Below are 19,930 nucleotides of genomic sequence, written 5' to 3' on the forward strand. Positions count from 1 at the left end.
CTCCAATGACCTGATAAGATTTTGTTATTTATTACCTCTAATACAAATAAGTGTCAGTATAATCATTTTAAAGTTTAAAAATAAATGAAGAAATTGAAAAGATATGCTAAGTTTTAAATTTCTGGCTTTTAATACTTGACATTTTGGGTCTTTTTTTCTAACTTAGGTTAACATTGATGCTTATTCTATCAATTGGAATGGCTTGTATTTAATTTTTTGAAAATAAACAGCTTTTTTTTCTATGGAATTATTTAAAGATTAGCTTATTAAAGTCTTTCATGCTAATCAGGCATTTTTTTCCATTTCTCTGAGCATTGACTTACAACCTCCATCTTGGACAGAGAACAATACATTAAAGCCTGGTCATTCAGAGAAATGATGTTTTCATGTTTAAAGCTTCATTGTACTTTGGTGAATAATCCAGTCCCTTTATGTATTCATTGTAATTTTTAACTTTTTAACCAGTGAACTTTAAAAATACTTAAAATTGGTTGAAATAGTTAAGGAACAACTTTCTTTCTTTACTAAATTTTCCTTAAATTGGTTGACGTTAAGTCACCTTAGACCCACATTATTGGTATCTTAACTCTGTTAATGTTTCTGTACTTGGAGAAAAGTCTGCGCTTGTTAGGGTTTGGTGGTCCCTTGTTCATTATAGGTGCAGGCGAGTCCCCAGCTGCAGCCCCGTGTGCTTTAATAGCGGTGTCGTCTCTGATCTAAACCTTTGCCTGAGATTTACGTTGTTAAGTCGGTATGCTGTTTTTCTAAACCAAGAGACAATTAGACATTTTGTCATGAAATCAGGGGGCCTAAAAACAAACAAACAAAAGCCCTTGAATTTATTTACTCTTTAAGTAGACTTTATTTTTTAGAGCCGTTTAGGTTCGCAGCAAAATTTAGAAGAAGATGCAGAGAGTTCCCATACACCCTTGCCCCCATATATGCACAACTTCCCCATGGTCAAGATTACCCACCAGAGGTGGGAAATGAGTTACAATCCATCTACACTGATGCTTATATCATGCTTCACTGTTGGTGTTGTGCGTTCTGTGGGTTTGGTGAAGTTTATTTTTAAAGTAAAATATCAACTTAACGCATTTTTTATAACTGTCATATAATTTTGGTTTTGAAAATTAGTGTAGAGCAGGGAAATGGCTATCTGATTTTAAGACAGTGAAGGTTTTCAGGAGCCTTAGGGTGTGACAATGAAAAGTGGTGTCTCTGTCTGCACAGTTTCTTTCCAATGATTCTGTGGCTTTTGAATGTGAGCCAAGGAGAGAAGGCTGGGATCTGAGACTAGGTGAATCGCCTCTTTCCTGCTCCTTAAATTAAAAATTAATTTAAATTAAGTTGTTCCTAAATTAAACATTGCCCCAAAACATAGAACATGGTTTCTAATGAATAGTCCCAAAAGCTATAACTGTGCCTGGGCATGTTTTAAATATTTCATTACAGGTGTGGTCCACTAGTTGACCTTTGTAAAGGCCCCCATGTAAGCCACACTGGAAAAATTAAAGCGATAAAAATTTTCAAGGTAAGGATTGATTTTTTTCTTAATACAGTAAACTTAAGATGAACTAGAAAAGACAGTAGTTCAATAATATCTTTTATAACCTGAACACCATGCCTCTTAGAAACACTACATTCATATTTAATTTTTATATGGGCTTCTAAAAATAATATAATTTTTTAGAATTTTGGTAATTAGAACATTATATGTAGCCTTTAATTGTTTATCATTTAACCTGACTATAAGTGTTACAGTGCATTTCTTTTTCATCTATATTAAAATATTGTTCTGCATACTATTGTTTTCTTGAATTGCCCTAATGTGAACAAGAATGTTTATGTGCATGTGAGAATAACATACTGTAGGAAACGGAGAAAAAAAAGGGATAGAGTGGTATGATGCAGAAAACACACTCTGGAATCAGGCCTGAGACTGACATCACCGTCCTGCCCTTCCCAGGCCTTGGTTTTCTCACAGGTGGAGGAAGGGTGGTGACAGTCAGCAAGGCTGGCCTTCATGTCCCCACACCTCTTCCTCCACTGCCTTCTCCTGGGTGATGCACTCGGTGCTTGGCCTTCCCTCATTGCCACACTTTCTTTCTTACTTTTCATCCCTAGAATCCACAGCAGACTGACTACATAATTTACTGATTAATGGTATAATTTGGGCTGGGAAGGTTTAGTTAGAAACAATTTAAGATTCCAAGTCTACAAAAACTCATCTTTAAGTAAGCTATGCTGATGTTAGGGTGAGGAATTGTGTACAGTCATCCCTTGGCATCCACGGGGCAGTGGTTCCAGGATACCCGGCTGATACCAAAGTCCACGGTAGCTCAGGCCCCTGGTATGAACCAACTGTACATGTTTCAGAGCAGTTTTATTTGTAACCAAGGGTTTGGTGTGTTTACCCAAATCTCCTCTGATGTTTAGAATTCCTCAACATATTGGGAGGGTAACCCTGAAATGGAGACGCTGCAGAGGGTCTACGGGATATCCTTTCCTGATGACCAGATGATGACAGCCTGGGAGAAGCTGCAGGAGGAGGCCAAGACCCAGGATCACAGGAGGATTGGGAAGGTACGCCGCGCTGAGCGCTGCTGAGCTGGCCTGCGACCGTGTCTCAGAACTAGGGTGTCTTAAAACTAACATTTCTTCTTCTCCTCCTCTCCTGTCTTCTGTTTTGCTGGCGCTCATGGTTTGCTGCTGAGTTCTTTCACACTTCTACCCCAATGTCTTCTAACCTCTTTCCTTCTTGTATTTTTTATTAGATTTAAACAATTGCACCTTTCATTTTTATCATGATATAAAAATAACCTTTTTTAAAAAATTGTGTATACTTGATAATATACTTTGTATTTGGGAAGCAGAGCAGAAACAAAGAAGATCTGCAAGGAGGCAGACCTGGGTTTAACTCTCAGTCCTGCCATGTAGGAGCTGTTACATGACAGGCCAGGCACTTGCTGTGGAGCTCCATGTCCTCGGCTCTGCTGGGTAGTGTGCAAGGTGGCATGAGGACGGACACTGGGTGGTGGTGGCCGCCAGGGTGGGCTCTAAGCATGATGGCCATGCTGATGTCACGTCACTCAGAGCCCACCTCCAGCCATGTCTCCCCATGAGATCTGTACTCCAAAGTGCCGAGGAGGAAATCAGCAGTAAATACTAGGTGAAATAAAAGCCAAGTTCAAAGCTAAGTAACCATAAATATGAGTTGTAATTTTACATGTGCTGTTACATGTAGTTAGATTCAAGTACAGTACTGAGGGACTTTGGAATGTCAATATTAGAATCGGAAATAACTGAGTATATGTTTTATTCCTAGTGTATCATTTGTATACAGTAAATGTTATGCAACGACAGTGAAAATGACATGCAATTATTGTTTTCATCTAGGAACAAGAACTTTTCTTCTTCCATGATCTGAGTCCTGGAAGCTGTTTCTTTCTTCCCAGAGGAGCCTTTGTTTATAATACACTTACGGATTTCATACGAGTAAGTTAACTTTTAAAATATTCTATACTTATTCAACTCCATTTTACATTTTACTATTTTCTCTCATCGTAAAATGGCCAAGCATTTCCATTAATTTTATTTTAATAATACTAAGAATTTTGAACCTCAAAGAGAAATGCCACATTGTGCCTTCAGTTAAAAACATTAAAACAATTTGTATTTTTCCTAAATATTTACATTTATCCTTGGACTTCATTAAATGTACCTCTTGTCCATGTAAGTTTCTAGAGCACGTAGGATACTAAGATAAACTTCAGACCAAGTGTGGAACTCCCCCTGAGAGAAGGAAGGAGGAAGGGTTCTGTGTGGCACAGAATGCTAAACTGTGAAGTATCATTGCTTCTCAGGATGTGATCCCTGGACCACTGGTGCCCCCCGCCATTGTTTATTATGTGACTCCTGGGTGATTTGGCAGCTCCAGAGCAAAGAGTGAAAAAACAATTTTGTAAAATAGCTACTTGTACAATAGGACAAGTTCATAGAGTGGAAAGTCTTCATTAGGACTATGTAGATATTGTTCAGAGGTGACCCAGGCAGACTACTAGGATTACTTTTCCTTTCTGTACTTTCTGTGTCTTTCCTGTAATTAATAATTACCTAAAACTTTCATTTCCTCAGTTTTCTATGTGCCCATCACTAATTCATCCTAAACTTTCTGTCAAAACTCTGAAACTCCTTGCAGTGTATTCTGATGATTCAGGTAATCTCTAAGTAAATTTTTTTTCTTCAAATTTGGTCCTCTCCCTCCAGAATTGACTTGCTAAGATTCTTGACAACTGATGTCTTAGGACTTCTTTTCGTCATTGCCCTGGCTACTCCCCTCCTGTCTTTCCTGTGCTGAGCCCCCTCTCCCCTGACCCATGTCTTCCTCTTCCTTGCTTGTCCCTCTCGTTGGGGGGACCACCTTCCGCAGTGCCTTCCTGAGAAGGTACGCGGCCTGTACTGGTTACTCTCTGACTTGCTTTCCTTCCTTCTCTTCTCGGCTGTGTGCCTGGAGGCTGACCTCTGTGGGCTGCATGCCTTCCACAGGGACTGGCCACTGCTTAGCCATGGGAGGAGATCAGAGAGCAGGGAGGTAAGACCTGAAGAGTCTTTGAAGGGTGTCAGACTTCACTTGGTGGTAATGGCCATCACAGCTGCTGTTTGGGGTGTGCTGTCTTTGCTGGAAAATCAGCACAGCCCCTGGCACCTTGAACTTCCTGGGTTGGAGGTGGAATGTGTGGAGAATAAATAGGATGCCTCTGTGGTGGCCTTAAAAGAATCTTTTATCTCTTATAGATGCAAGACAGACATGGCTGATGATCAGGCCCAAGGCCTGATCCTATGGGTTGCAGTACTGTACAGTCATTAATGTACGTAAGCCCAGTGGTCTCTTCCGCTGAGGTAAGGGCATTGGTGGGAAGGACGGGGGTCTCTGAGGCTTGGAAGGGGAATGGTTGGCAGACACAGATGAGGTGAAGAACTCTGAACCCCCAGATATCCGTGTCTGAGGAAATCGGCCTTTCCATGCAAAAAAGAAAAACCTCTCAGAGACTTTGCCTTCTCCTGGTTTTCTGGTACGCGGTCTTGCCTCTTTCCACAGCTGATTGTTTTCTATTCTATGCTGGATATTGTATGTAAACATACCTGCAGAGGCTTCGGGTGGTGTTTTCTCCCACTTGAGCAGTTACCCATCGCCTAGACGGAAGAAGAAGCCCTCAGTGCAGAGACTGAGCTCAGTCAGGGCTGGGCTTGCGTTTGTATGAGACACAGACTGCCCTTGTGTCCGGGGCCTGGCCCCCGGGGCTTCCAGCTGAGCGTCTGGTGGCTCTTTATGTCTTCAACCCCCAAAGGCTGGAGGAGAGTCAGCTGTGCCCTTTGTGTTTGAGTGCTGAGTAAAAGGTCTGCCAAGTCTCCTCTGGTTACCACATCAGCGCAGAAGCTCGTAACTCATCTCGGTGCAGAGGAGGCTTCTCAGGTGTAGAGTTCCCGTCAGTGTAAGACCTGTGGACTAAAGAGACAGGTTACCTGTGGGCCACCTCACTCCCCCCACCCCGCCACATTATAAAATGATGATGGAGGAGTAGGAGGCCGGGGACATTCCCACTCAGGAAGGAATGGGGGCAGAAGGAGGTGCTGGGGTCGGTGATCTGTCGAAACCCTGATTCCCACCCGTCTTCCCTGCTCCAAGGTCAGAAAACGCTTGTTATTCAGGACTCAGTTCTCTTCCCTCTGGGCCCTGGTTCCGAGTCAGCCTCCCTGCCTGTGTGGACCTCTGAGCAGCTTTCTCAATGTCCCCAGCCTGATTCCTTCTGTGAAGGTTGGGGTCCAGAGACCTCATTTCTTTTTGTGCTGTCTCTGTCCCTTTCAATCCCAGCTAGTACAGTTCCTTTAAGAGTGTGGGGGGCACTTTTACATACAGTGTTTATAATCAACGCTTAGATAAAAGCCATCCCTACGTCTCTTTCTGGGACAGATCCTTCCCTACCCAGGGCTGCCTGGGAGGCTGCTGGGAGATGACACTTAAAAATGTAAAAGCCTCATCTTTAACTGAGTGTACAAAGCGCAGTCCTAAGACTCTTAAAGCCCCATTGGGTACTCAGCTCATTCCGAGGTCTTTGCAAAGGGCAGACAGTCGCACCCTTAAGATTTTACCTTTGTCCTCAAGAGTCTTGTGACTCTTTTGCTGGGAGGGTCTGAGGGTGAGAAAGTTTTATTTTTGAATCCGGTAGGTCCTGCCACCTTTGTATTTCCTCTAAATTTGTCTCAGAAACGTATTAGTGCTCTCTCTAGTTTCTGTCTTCTTGTATTTTGTCACAGGCAGTTAGAAGTCGGCTGTCTCTTTCCACATTCTGCCCGGACACCCCCAGCTAAATCTGTGAGTTCTTTGGGGACTCTTTCTATTTTCTGTGTTACCTGGGGTGACAGGGTTACCAAATCTCTGGCACCACCTAACAAGGGTCCTCTTTTCTTCAACTTCCAGTAACATTTTCCTTCCTATTAGTGTTCAGCTCCTCAGAGACAGTTTCTTTAAGGCCCCTCTAGCTCTGCCCACCACTTGGCCCTAAAGCCACAGCCCCCTGTTTTAGGGTTACTGGTGCAGCAGCACCCATGGCCAGTGCACATGCTGTCCTCGTTGTCTGTTCTATCGCAGCCTAGAAAACCGTCCTGAAACTGAGTAGCTTAAAACTGCTGATTAAAACTTATCTTTCATGGTTCCAAGTGTTAGGCTCATCGGGGTGGTTCTTGCATTAGGTCTCTTATGTTGTTGCAGGAAGGGGGACCCCTTCCAGAGCCCAAGAGCGGGCTCTTGGCTAACGCTTGGAAATGAATTGTCCGAGGAGACACACGTGCTGACAAAGCAGGAGACTTTATTGGTAAGGGGTGCCCGGGCAGAGAGCAGTAGGGTAAGGGAACCCAGGAGGACTGCTCTCCACGTGGCTCGAAGTCTCGGGTTTCATGGTGATGGGGTTAGTTTCAGGTTGTCTCTGGCCGATCATCTTGCTTGGCCCATATTTGGTGACTCAGGGTCCTTCCTGGTGGCGCGCGCATCTCTCAGCCAAGATGGATTCCAGCACGAGGGTTTCTGGGAGGTTGGCAGGACATATTATGGGCTGGCGTCTCCTCCCTTCTCCTTTCAGCCCCTCCCGAATTCTCCCCGTTAGTTTTCGGTGGCAGCACCGTGTTCTTTATCAGGACCTCCTGCTGTGAGACAACACAGGCAAGCGGTCATCATAGTGCCTGGCCAAGGCGGGCAGTTTCGGTCAGCGGTTCCCTAACAATATTACTGCATTCAGAGGGAGGCTACTGATTGAAATAAAAGTTACATTCATTAAAGTGGACAAATCTGAAGCATTTCACGTGTGCACGTCTACCAGCCACACTCAAATCAAGACCAAGAACCTTTCATCTTGTTGTGTGTCCTCTTGGGTCTCTTCCCGGTTGGTACCTGCCTCCCCTCCCCTCCCCTGAGATCATCTCTATGCTGATTTTGGTTACCATAGATAAATTACCCATGGTTTTAAACTTCATAACATGGAATCGTAGTATTCACTATTGTGTTTCTGGCTTCTTTTGTTCAACTTAATGTGTGAGATTCATCCAAGTTGTGTGTATTTTGATTTATCCCATTTTATGACTATAGTACAATCTGTTTATTTATTCTCCTGAGATGCACATGTAGGTTGTTTCCAGTTTGGGGCTATTACATATGAAGCTGCTGTGAACATTCTTGATCATGTCTTTGGTGCTCCCAAGAACCCACTTCTCTTGGGTATTTACTTGGGAGTAGAATTGCTAGGTCCTGGGGAAGTAATGACAAAGTTTTTAAGAAAATGCTGAACAGTTTTTATGTAGTTGAACCACTTACTACTCCTTCTAGGAATATATGACTATTTAATTCTTCTACACTGTTAAAAACAAAATTCAGCCAAATAAATTTGAAGAACTAATTGGCTTTATTCAGAAATTCAAGAATCAGCAGCAGTAGGAGGGGTTTGTACGAAATGGAAGGTTTTTATAGGTAGAAGGAGGGGAGGGGGCGAGAAGGTGTTAGCAAATGAAAAGAAAGGATTATTTCAGGCAGGCTGTCTTCTACTGGGGGAGGAACAGCAGGGTCGGTCTTTCTCAGGCAGTTACGGTCTTTCTCAGGCAGTTACGTCACCAGTGCTGATCAGGACATTTCAGATGGGCTGTTGCAAAGGTCACATCTCTGGGGGGGATTGAAACTGTCTTGGTTTCCTGTCCTGGGGGTAAGTGACCCCGTTTGGGGCTTGTTATTTCTTTTTTAACACTTGGTATAATAGCATTATTTTGCATATCCCTGATGGATAGTGATGTTGAGAATCTTTTCATATGCTTATTGGCCACTTGGGTGTTCTCTTTTGTGAAGCTCCTGTTTAAATATTTTGCCCATTTAAAAGTTTAGGTTGTCTTTTTATTGTTGATTTGTAGGAATTTTTTTCTATATTCTGAATCTGAGTCCTTAGTTAAATATATGTAATAAGTATATTTTTTCAGTCTGTGGCTTCTTGATTTATTTTTTAATGATGTCTTTGGACCAACACTTTTTATGTTTATTAATGAAGTCCAGTTTACTTTTTTTCTTTTCTGCTTAGTGTTTTTCACGTCCTATTTAAGAAATCTTTGCCGACTTCAGAGTCATGAAACTGTTTTTCTTTGTTCTGTTTAAAAACTTGTTTGCTTTCACTCTTAAGGCTATGATTTACCTTGGATTCATTTTGCGGTTCTGTGCTTATCCAGTAACTTCAGTACCATTTATTACTGTAGCAGAATCTTTGTCCTAAACCAAATCATCACATATATATTTTTTCCGGGTATTTATTCTGTTCTTCTGGTCCCTTTGTTGTCTGGCTTTGCATCAGTACCACACCGCTTTGATTACTGTAACTGTATTTTAAGTCTTGGTGTCAGTAGTTTAAGTTCTTTAATTTTATTATTTTTCTTCAGGATTATTTTGGCTATTCTTTGCATTTCCATATAACTTTTACAAGAAGCTTGTCAATTTCCTAAAAAAGGAAAAAAACACTGCTGGGATTTTGATTAGAATTACATTCAATCTATAGATTAATTTGCAGATAATGACAACAATATTGAGTTTAACAATCCATAAATATGGAAATCTTGTCAACTCATTTAGGTCTTTATTTTCCCTCAACAGTATTTTGTTATTGCTACTTTAGAGGTCTTAACACATCTTTCATCAGATTTATCCCTAGATATTTGATTTTGTTAATGGAAACAGCAGAAAAAACACACAGAAAAATGCTAAACATCGTTAGTCATAAAAGAAATGAAATTTTCAATAGAAACCCTAAAATATAGAAGACAGGAGCAATACCTTAAAAATGTGAAGCCAAGAAATCTATATCCAGCCAGAGTAGTCTTGCCTCTGGGATTCTCCCATAAAGTTTCAGCTTTCCCAGATCTGCTGAGGCTGTTGCTCATCTGCTTTCCAGATTTGTAAGTATATAGCTGTCATCTCCTCTCCTTTTTCTCTTTGGCCTTGTAGAATTATGCTTTTATTAAAACTCTGGTATTTTAGTGTGATTTTGGAAAGGATCTGTTTAAGTGGAATCACTTTAGTGTTTATAATGAAAAATTACTTAAGATAATTTCTCTATGCACTGATATTTAGGTGCTATTTCTGGTGGCCAAATCACAGGTGCAGGTGGAGATTCAGTACCTTCTACGGTCTGAAATTATTACTTCAGGGATGAAATATGCTTTTTAATCTTCAGAATAAGCCTTCAGGATTTCTTCAGATCAGACTGAGCTATAGACTGCTCAGTCATCATGACTTTGCTCTTTCTCAGACTTGATTTTCTTTACTCTTTAGAGAAAGAAATTGATAATATGGATTCAGATACATTGTTCCCCAACTTTTTCTTTCAAAAAGTTCAAATCTACAGAAAAGTTAAAGCGCAGTACAGTGAGCGTACATATGTCCTTCATCTAGATTCATCAATTGTTAAGTTTGCCAATTTGCTTTCTCTGTCTCTGACATGTATGTGCATGTGAGAGAGACAAAACAATATATATATATATATATTACACACATATAATATACAGAGATAAGGTGGTATACATGCAATATATTTATACATTTTATGTATAAATATGGCAGTTGTTTTTTGCTAAACTGCATAAAAGAAGTTGCAAACATAATGACACTTGCCCTCATAGGGCATAGTTTAAAATCGTTTCCAAACACCTCAGCAAAACAAATTCCTAACATGATTGTGTCCAGAGTGGGTTAAAAAAAATCTATCAATTACTATCTCCTGAGCTTAGCTTTAAAAGTAACCTCTAGTAAAAAAGAAGCCAAAACACAAAAACCCCTTTAATTTCTGGGACCTTGTTTTTTGTTTTTTTTTTGTTTGTTTTTAAGTTTATTTATTTATTTATTTGATTTTGAACTGTGTTGGATTTTCATCGTTGCACGCGGGCTTTTTCTAGTTGTGGCGAGCGAGGGCTACTCTTTGTTGCGGTGCGTAGGCTTCTCATTGCGGTGGCTTCTCTTGTTGCAGAGCACGGGCTCTAGGTGCGTGGGCTTCAGTAGTTGTGGCACGCAGGCTCAGTAGTTGTGGCGCACGGGCCCAGTTGCTCCGCGGCATGTGGGATCTTCCCGGACCAGGGCTCGAACTCGTGTCCCCTGCATTGGCAGGCGGATTCTTAACCACTGTGCCACCAGGGAAGTAGCTGGGACATTGTTTAATCTGAGTATATGGAGCCATCTGACTTACCACTAAATAATTACTGCCATTCATAGTAACCTATAATTTTGTTGAAATTTTCCGATTGGTAAAAACAAAGGTTAAGTAAAGAAGCTTACTGGATAGCTGAGACCCAGGCTCTTCACGACTGGACTGAAAAGATGCTCAGCTGAAGAGCGACAAGTAATATATCCCTGTCAGTGATGTAAAACTGTTCTTTGTAGTAATTTTGAAATAGTATGTTTTATATTTTTTTAATTGTATAAAAAATATATTTTTACTTAGCTAAAATATGGTGATCTAGGTTTGTGCCAGATGCCCATTAAATGATTAACAAATGTTGAAACTCTAAGAAACACTGAACAGAGATCATCAGATTGATAACTTGAAGAAAAAAAAAGCAAAGTTAAAGTAAAAGAACTCTGCTTGAAAACAAGACTCTCTTTTCCTGACCCCAGTGATGGAATGAGGGAAGCTGTTAGTTGATAGGGAGGGAGCAAAGCCAGCTCATGACTCAGTAGATAACAACCACTTAAAATATTACAAATTCAAATTCCTAGCTTTATTTCTATTTAAAACTAAATGGGTCAAAACTGTAAATTAACATGGCACTCAGAGGCTTATTGAGTTATAAAATTATTCTACCTCTTAAGTAATAGAAAAAAACCCCTGCTGTTTATCTGGAAGGTACAAGGATTTGGGAGTTTGTAGTTACAGAAAGTTTATATATATAGTATTTCAATTACTAATTATCAAAGAATTAAAACATTACATACTATATACTATTATACTATAAAACAAATATACTTAATGTGAAAATTATACTGAGCATACACTAATCTTTCTTTCATGATCCATAAAGTACCACCCTTAAAGCCAAGGGCATATTAACCATGAATTAATGTAAGACATAATCCTGAATTTAAATATCTTTGTTCACGGTGTTATTTGCCTGGAGTTGTGACCTGTCCCAGCAGATTTTAACTTTGCGTGTGCGTCTCTTTTAGGAGGAGTACCACCGACGCAGCTTCATGGAGGTGCTCTCCCCCAACGTGTACAGCAGCAAGCTCTGGGAAACCTCTGGACACTGGCAGCATTACAGTGACAACATGTTCACCTTTGACATTGACAAGGACACTTTTGCCCTTAAGCCCATGAATTGTCCGGGGCACTGGTGAGTATTAAAAGTGAAGCAGATCTGTGCCTATAAGCGCATAGCAGACTTCCTCACAATTAGTCTTTAATATTATTTTGCTTTTTGGAACTAAGTGATTCCTTTAATCTGAAGAGTGGTGGTTAGAAATCATCTTTACCAAGTTATTTCATTCTAGAGAATAAATTTACTTTTTAAAATATGTTTGACAGGTGTGGGATGTTAGCTGGAAACCATTTAGTATTTTGTGCTTCTCAGAGGATAATGTTACATATCAACTTTATAAATTATTGTAATATTTCTCTTCCTAATAGTAATACACTTCAAATATACGTATTTGCAGAACATCTAGTTCTTACATACTATTTGGGTTGATTGTAACAAGAACAGTGAGGTCAAAATAGATGACTGGATTTCATTGTTTCTAAGTTGGCTTTACCCCTGAAATTGGGACGCATCTTATAATTGTTATCTTAACATTATGCCATAATTTAATTAATGGTTATTTTCTTTCTTAGTGATGTATAAAATAATGGTACATCTTACAATCAAGGTTGTCTTAGAGTCTGTGAAAGAATGTAATTATCATAAAGTTGCATTGTATGCAAATGCAACCTTGTAAGAGTAGCAGATTTTACAACTGGAAGTGAACAGATACAACTCTCCACAAAAAAATATCCTAACTATTGTAGCTTTGTATCATCAACTACATAGTTTCCGGTAAATTTACTTTAGAAGGTAACTACTTAAAACAAACCTCTGAACACTGAAGAAAGCTCTTTGCCCTTTTCAGTAAAGACTGAAAGAAGTTCAACTTTATGATGGCAGCATGTAAAAAATATATATTTATCTTTAATTTTCTAAAAACTGTTATGTAAATATTCTATAACCTCTTTTTAAAAACAGAAGGTGGAGGCTAACCTAGTGCTTTGCATTCTCTAAAACACCTGTATTAACAACTTCTTAACTCAGTTTCCCATTGGGTACCAGTTGAAGCTGTGATTTCAATAGAATTAGAAGAAAGCTGAACACAAGTAGAGAATGCAATTTTGTATTTTCATGTCTTAGAACAAGGAAGAGCAGGACCACAGTGGCCTAGTGGTGATGGGATATGGGAGCCAGGGGTGCTTCCTGCAGAAGAGCGGCCTTTCATTCAACAGAGAACATTAGCCGAGTGTTTCCAGTGCTGGGAGCTGGAAATGCAGAGGTGATTCAGACGCAATCCATTTCCCCCCGGAGCTCATGAGCAGAGTGGGGAAGGAACAGATATATAGACAGTCAGTTATAAAAATAGCAAGACCAGTGTCAAAATTGTGGCAATTCCAGCTGTTCTTGGAGCCTGAGGCAAGCCTGACTAGCCCTTCTGGGGGAGTGTCCAGGGCTGCTTCACTTAAGAAGTAGCCTTTGAAATGGATTGTAAACGGTAAGTGGATATTCCCTGGGTGAATGAGAGTAGGGAACAGCATTCTGGAGAAGATAAGAGGGTTCTTTCTCAGAGTGTGCAGGGATGTAAATTCAAGGTTCACTAATTCATGGGAGAAGAATTTTTGTAAAATTGGTGATCTAAGAACCAGAATAAGGTGTTTACAAATCCTGAGGCATTTAACTGTACCTTATTAACATCTAGATCATTACATAATCTTTTCCATGCTAAGGAAAAGCTGTGTGCCATTGTGTCTTTTCTAGTCTGATGTTTGCCCATCGTCCACGATCATGGAGGGAAATGCCTATTAGATTTGCTGACTTCGGAGCTCTTCACAGGAATGAGCCGTTGGGAACTTTGAGTGGCTTGACCTGCGTCAGGCGCTTCCAGCAGGATGACGCTCACATCTTCTGCACTGTGGAGCAGGTAAATGGGGACACGGGGGAGGCGTGGTCAGCACAGGTCCCATGTGCTGCCTTGGACAGATCGCTGAGTCTTTCAGAGTCACTGTGAAATGTGTTGTTCAGTCTAGTCTCTGAGGGCCCATCAGCTCCAACATTTTGTGATTCTCTAATTTGGGTCATAGATCAGTAATCTCATGACATGAAAAAGTTTTTTTCGAACATAATTTATTTTATTATAAAGGAACCTAATTCTCTGAAAATTCGAAGTTCTGTTTGATGCTATTTAAAAATTTTTAACAATCAATCACTGACAGAAATAAAAAGTAAAGATAATTTTATTATTATACATTGGAACATAAATCACATTGTTGTTTATCTATTTTATGTAAAGTAGTGTGTGTCTGTTAATCCCAAACTCCTAATTTTTTCTCCCCCTTCCCTTTCCCCTTTGGTAACCATAAGTTATTTTCTGTGTCTGTGAGTCTGTTTCTGTTTTGTAAATAAGTTCATTTGTATCATTTTTTAGATTCCACATATAAATGATATGATTTTTGTCTTTCTCTGTCTGACTCACTTCACTTAGTATGATAACCTCTAGGTTCATCCATGTTGCTGCAAATAGCAATATTTCATTCTCTTTTATAGCTGGGTACTGTTCTGTTGTGTGCGTATATATATATGTATACACACCACATCTTCTTTATCCATTCATCTGTCCATGGACACTTAGGTTGCTTACATGCCTTGGCTGTTGTAAATAGTGCTGCTGTGAACATTGGGGTGCATGTATCTTTTTGAATTAGAGTTTTCATCTTTTCTGGATATTTGTCCAGGAGTGGGATTGCTGAATCATATGGCAACTCTATTTTTAGCTTTTTAAGCTAAATTTTTATGTTCTCCATAGTGACTGCACCAGTTTACATTCCTGCCAATGGTGTAGGAGGGTTCCATTTTCTCCACACCCTCTCTAGCACTTATTATTTTGTTGACTTCTTGATGATGTCCATTCTGACCAGTGTGAGGTGATACCTCATTGTAGTTTTGATTTGCACTTCTCTAATAATTAGTGATGTTGAGCATCTTTTCATGTGCCTGCTGGCCATCTGTATGTCTTCTTTGGAGAAATGTCTATTTAGGTCTTCTGCCATTTTTTGATTGGGTTGTTTGTTTTTCTTGACATGAAATTTATTATTATTTTTTTTCCAAGTATTTGGAAGGTGAATCATACACTACTAAATAACCCATGTGTCAAATAAGAAATCAAAGGGAGGGCTTTCCTGGTGGTGCAGTGGTTAAGAATCCACCTTCCAGTGCAGTGGACAAGGGTTCGAGCCCTGGTCTGGGAAGATCCCACATGCCACGGAGCAGCTAAGCCCGTGCACCACAACTACTGAGCCTGCGCTCTAGAGCCCATGAGCCACAACTACTGAGCCCGCGTGCCTAGAGCCCATGTTCCACAACAAGAGAAGCCACCACAATGAGAAGCCCGCACACCACAATGAAGAGTAGCCCCCACTCACAGCAACCAGAGAAAACCCGTGCACAGCAATGAAGACCCAATGCAGCCAAAAATAAATAAATACATAAATAAATAAATTAAAAAAAAAAAAGAAATCAAAGGGAAATTAGAAAATATTGTCCAGTTAACCCTTGAACAACACAACAATATCAATAAAAACCAAAGGCTGGTTCTCCTAGAAGATCAATAAGATTCATAAACCTTTAGTTTTGTTGGAGAAAAAAGAGAAGATACTAATTAAAAACATTAGGACTGGGGACTTCCCTGGTGGTCCAGTGGTTAGGATTCTGCACTCTCACTGCATGGGCCCGGGTTTGATCCCTGGTCGGGGAACTAAGATCCCACAAGCTGCATGGCGCAGCCAAAAAAAAAAGGAAAGAAAAAGAAAAAAAAATATTAGGACTGAGAGAAGTGACATTACTACATATCCTATAGATATTAAAAGGGTAATAAGGCAGTATTATGAACAAGCTTATGCCAGTAAATTTGACAAATTAGATGAAATGGACAAATTCTTTGAAAAACACAAACTACCAAACTTTACTCAAGGAGAAATAGATAATCTGAGTAGCCCTGTGTTTATTAAAGAAATTGAATTGGTAGTTAACAACATTTCCACAAAGAAAACTCCAGGCCCAGAAGGAATCACTAGTGAATTCTACCAAACACTTAAAGAAGAAATCATACCAATTCTACTCATCCCTGCCAGGCATTAACAGGGATCTCCCCACACCCACCCCATAATGTCAGTGGAGACTAAGTGGGAGCCTGGACTTCCACCCTCACCTGGCAGTCACAAGGTGCCTCTTCCACTTCCTGCTTGAGTGGAGAGACAAAACTTCTACTACCACTCCACAGTAATGAGGCCGTGCACCCTGGGGGTTGCTAAAGGCCACGTGAGGAGCAGTACCAAGATACCCCTGCCTCTCCCAGCTGAGGTGTTATCAGAGGAAACCTACTAAGGTGCAGAACTCCTACTCACCCAGCAGTAATGAGGAGCCTCTGCCTCCCTTGCGGTCCCCAGTGGGAAACCCAGACATCTGCTCCTGCTTTGCAATAACCAGGCAGTACTGCTCCCTCCCTGTTGGAGCAGAGTCAGTGGAAGCCAGCTAAAATGAAGAGTTTAAATAAAATCCAAAGTCTTATAATATCCAAAATATCTAGATTTCAGAAATCAAAAATCAATCATCATGTCAAGAACAAGGAAAATCTCAACTTGAATGACAAAGGGCAGTGTAGGAGCACTGATGTGGACATGGCAGGGATATTAGAATTATCTAATGAGAATCTTAAAGAAGCCATCATAAAAATGCTTTAATAAGCAATTACAAGCACATTTGGAACAAATGCAAAAATAGACAGTCTCAGGAAAGAAATAGAATATATAAAGAAGAACCAAATGGAAATTTTAGAACTGAAAAATGTAATAACCGAAGTATTCAGTGGATGGATTCCTGAGCAGAATGGAGGAGGCAGAGAAAAGAATCAGTGAACTTGAAGACACCAGGAGAAATGACACCATGTGAAAAACAGACAGAAAAGAGACGGAAAGAAAAATGAACAGAACCTCAGAGACGAGTGGGACTATAACAGAATGCCTAATATTTATGTCACCAGAGTTCTGGAATAGTTCTGAAAATAGTTCTGGAAATGTAGGGTGGAGGTGAAAAAGTACTCAAAGAGGTAATGGCTGAAAACTGGCCAAATTTGGCAAGAAACATAAGCTTACAGATTCAAGTAGCTGAGAAAGTCCACACAGGATAAACCCAAAGAAATTCACACCAAGACACATCATAGCCAAACTTCTGAAAGCTAAAGAAAAAGAAAAAAATTTGAAAACAGTGAGAAAGAAATGATACCTTACCATTAAGGAAAAAAACAAAAAAACAAAAAAAAAACAACAAACAGATTTCTTATCAAAAACAAAACAAAACAGAGGCCAGAAGGAAGTGGCACAGCATTTTCCAAATGCTGAAATAACTGTTAACCCAAAATTCTATACCCAGAAAAAATGTCTTTATGGAATGAAGGTGAAATCAAGACATTAGACCTACCTTAGAAGAATGGCTATAGGAATTTCTCTGAAGAGAAAGGAAATGATAAAAGGAAGAGTCTTGGAACATTAAGAAGGAAGAAAGAACAACTGTAAAAGTAAAACATGGTTAAATACAATAAATATTCCTTTTCCTTTTCCTTTTTCTCTTGAGTTTTCTGAGTTGTGTTTGACGGTTGAAGCAAAAATTATATCACCACTGGGGAAACCTGAGTAAATGGTACCACGGTCTTATTTCTTACAAATGCATGTGAATCTCAAAAAGTTAAACTTTAAAAAATGGGCAAAAAGATTTGACCATTCAAATGGTCAAAGAATATATACAGAAGAAGATACATATCTAAGGAGATGGCAGATGGCAAAGAAGGACATGAATGATGACAGATGACAGATGGCAAAGAAGGACATGAATAAGGGGTGCAAGATGATCAGTCACTAAGGAGATGAAGACTGAAACCGTAAGGAGCTGCCTCTACACCAGCTAGAATGGTTAAAACGTAAAAGGCTTACTCTGACACGTGTTGGGAGTGTGGAGGGGATGGACTTCTCACGCACTGGTTGTGGAAATGGAAGACAGCACAGTTACTTTGGAAATCAGTTTGGCAGTTTCTTAAAAAGTGAAGCAGAGACTTCCCTGGTGGTGCAGTGGTTAAGACTCCACCCTCCCAAAGCAGGGGGCACGGGTTCTATCCCTGGTCAGGGAACTATATCCCACATGCATGCCGCAACTAAAGATCCCACACACCCCAACGAAGATCACACGTGCGGCAACAAAGATCCTGTGTGCCGCAACTAAGACCCAGCACAGCCAAATAAGTAAATAAATAATTTTTTTCTTTAAAGTAAAGCACACACCTACCATATGTCCCAGCCATCTTACTCCTTTTCCTTTTCCAAGAGAAAAAGAAAGCACATGTCCATACAAAGACTTGTCCACACGTGTTCATAGCAACTTTATTTGAAATAGCCAAAATATAGAAACAGCCCAATGACAGGTGAGCATATAAAGGAACAGTGATATATCCATACAGTGGAAAACCACTCAGCAAGAAAAAAGAATGATCTATTGATGCACACAACAGTATGAATGAATCTTGAAATAATTCTACATAGTGTAAAAAGCCAGACAGAAAAAAGAGCAAGGGCTGCATGATTCCACTGATGAAAATCCCAAAACCTAATCCCTGGTGACACGCAGATCCTTACTTGTCCCCTCTCTCTACGTCTCTGTTTTTGCTGCCCCATCTCATCCGCACTTAGATGTGCTTGTCTTTCTCCCTGTTAAGGCTGCTGTCTCTCAGCCTCACAGCCCTGGCCCTGCTCTTCTCACCCTGCGCTCTCTGGCTTCAGTGCCTCTCCTACCTCCGCTGCGTCTCAGCTGTCCCCCCTGAGCTCCAAGCCCTCCAGGGGCTGGGGGACGTGTCTGCTTGGCCATCACAAACACCCTTGCATTGGCCAGGCCCAGGTTGGCCCCTCTTCTGCCTTTCACACCACGTCCTCCTCCTCTCAGCGATGCACCAGCACCCTCTCCATGGCCCAGACCAGGAACCCAGGTGTCCTTTGGTTTTCACTTCTCATGTCCAGTTTATCACAAGCCCTATTGATCACCCTTCTTAAATATATTATTCTTGAATAAGTTCATTCATTCCTGAATTCCCGGCATCCAGCACAGTGCTGACAATATAGGCAATTACTGTTAGTGAAAGGACAGGTATCCTGCAAACGCATCTGATTCCCTGCATTCCAGCCGCTTCTGTTTCAAGCTGCCATCCTCTTGCTCCTGAAGGATCCCAACAGCTTCCTAATGGGCTGCTCTTCTCGTCTTGCCAGTCTTTTTCCCGTACTTCAGACAATCACATTGAACTGTGTTAGTCCACTGCTGAAACCTCCACTGGTTCTCCATTGCTCTCAGGCTAAAAAGTGCAGACATTACCCTGGCTTTGAAAGCACTGCATTTTCTCTGGCCCCGGCCTGCCTCTATCCTGACTGTCTGCCATGCTCTGTGCCGTCTGTCCCGTCACGTGCAGCTTCCCACGGCTGTCCTGCCCTGGCCCACTCCTCCATCCTGTGGGTCTTCACCCTCAGTGTTTCCTCTGCTCCGGGAGCTCCTGCTCTGCCTCCGTGGAGAACGCTTAACCTCTCCTCTGGCTGCAGCTTGGCCATCACTTCCTCTGGACAGCCGCCCTTCCTCCTGTGTGGCATTGTGCACGGAGAGGTACCCTCGCCTGGGTCTTCGCCCAGCCCTGCGCTGGACCATGGGGGCCTCCAGCAGCCTGTGTGCATTGGCACCTGGTGGGTGTCCCGTGAATATTTGAGTAAGGAAAAGACAACAACCCGAACAGTGCCATTGACTATAGTAAAAGCACGCTTTATTTCTATCTGACAAGAAGAATGTTTTTTAATGCCATAAATAGGTTTAAATTTGGTGTTATTTAAGGTTTTTCATTTGCTCTAATTTCAGATTGAAGAAGAAATAAAAGGGTGTTTGCAGTTTTTGCAATCCGTTTACTCAACATTTGGCTTCTCCTTTCAATTAAATTTGTCAACAAGACCTGAAAACTTTCTAGGGGAGGTTGAGATATGGGATGAAGCTGAAAAGGTAGGGAGAAACAAAGTGTTACCCTTCATTTTTGTGAATATGGAAA

General features: G+C 40.8%; 1 protein-coding gene across 1 annotated transcript in view; it reads left to right on the forward strand.

The window, feature by feature from the left end:
* TARS3 (threonyl-tRNA synthetase 3) overlaps positions 1–19,930 on the forward strand; it is a 48,893-nt gene that overhangs the window by 14,434 nt on the left and 14,529 nt on the right. The window contains exons 7-12 of the mRNA XM_082386086.1: positions 1,456–1,534; positions 2,440–2,586; positions 3,400–3,498; positions 11,741–11,907; positions 13,573–13,735; positions 19,747–19,884. Of these exons, the coding sequence (XP_082242212.1) occupies positions 1,456–1,534; positions 2,440–2,586; positions 3,400–3,498; positions 11,741–11,907; positions 13,573–13,735; positions 19,747–19,884 (793 nt within the window). The remainder of the gene's footprint in view (positions 1–1,455; positions 1,535–2,439; positions 2,587–3,399; positions 3,499–11,740; positions 11,908–13,572; positions 13,736–19,746; positions 19,885–19,930) is intronic.

Source organism: Balaenoptera borealis (assembly GCF_965194805.1).
Source record: "Balaenoptera borealis genome assembly, chromosome: 3".
Lineage (NCBI taxonomy): Eukaryota > Metazoa > Chordata > Mammalia > Artiodactyla > Balaenopteridae > Balaenoptera > Balaenoptera borealis.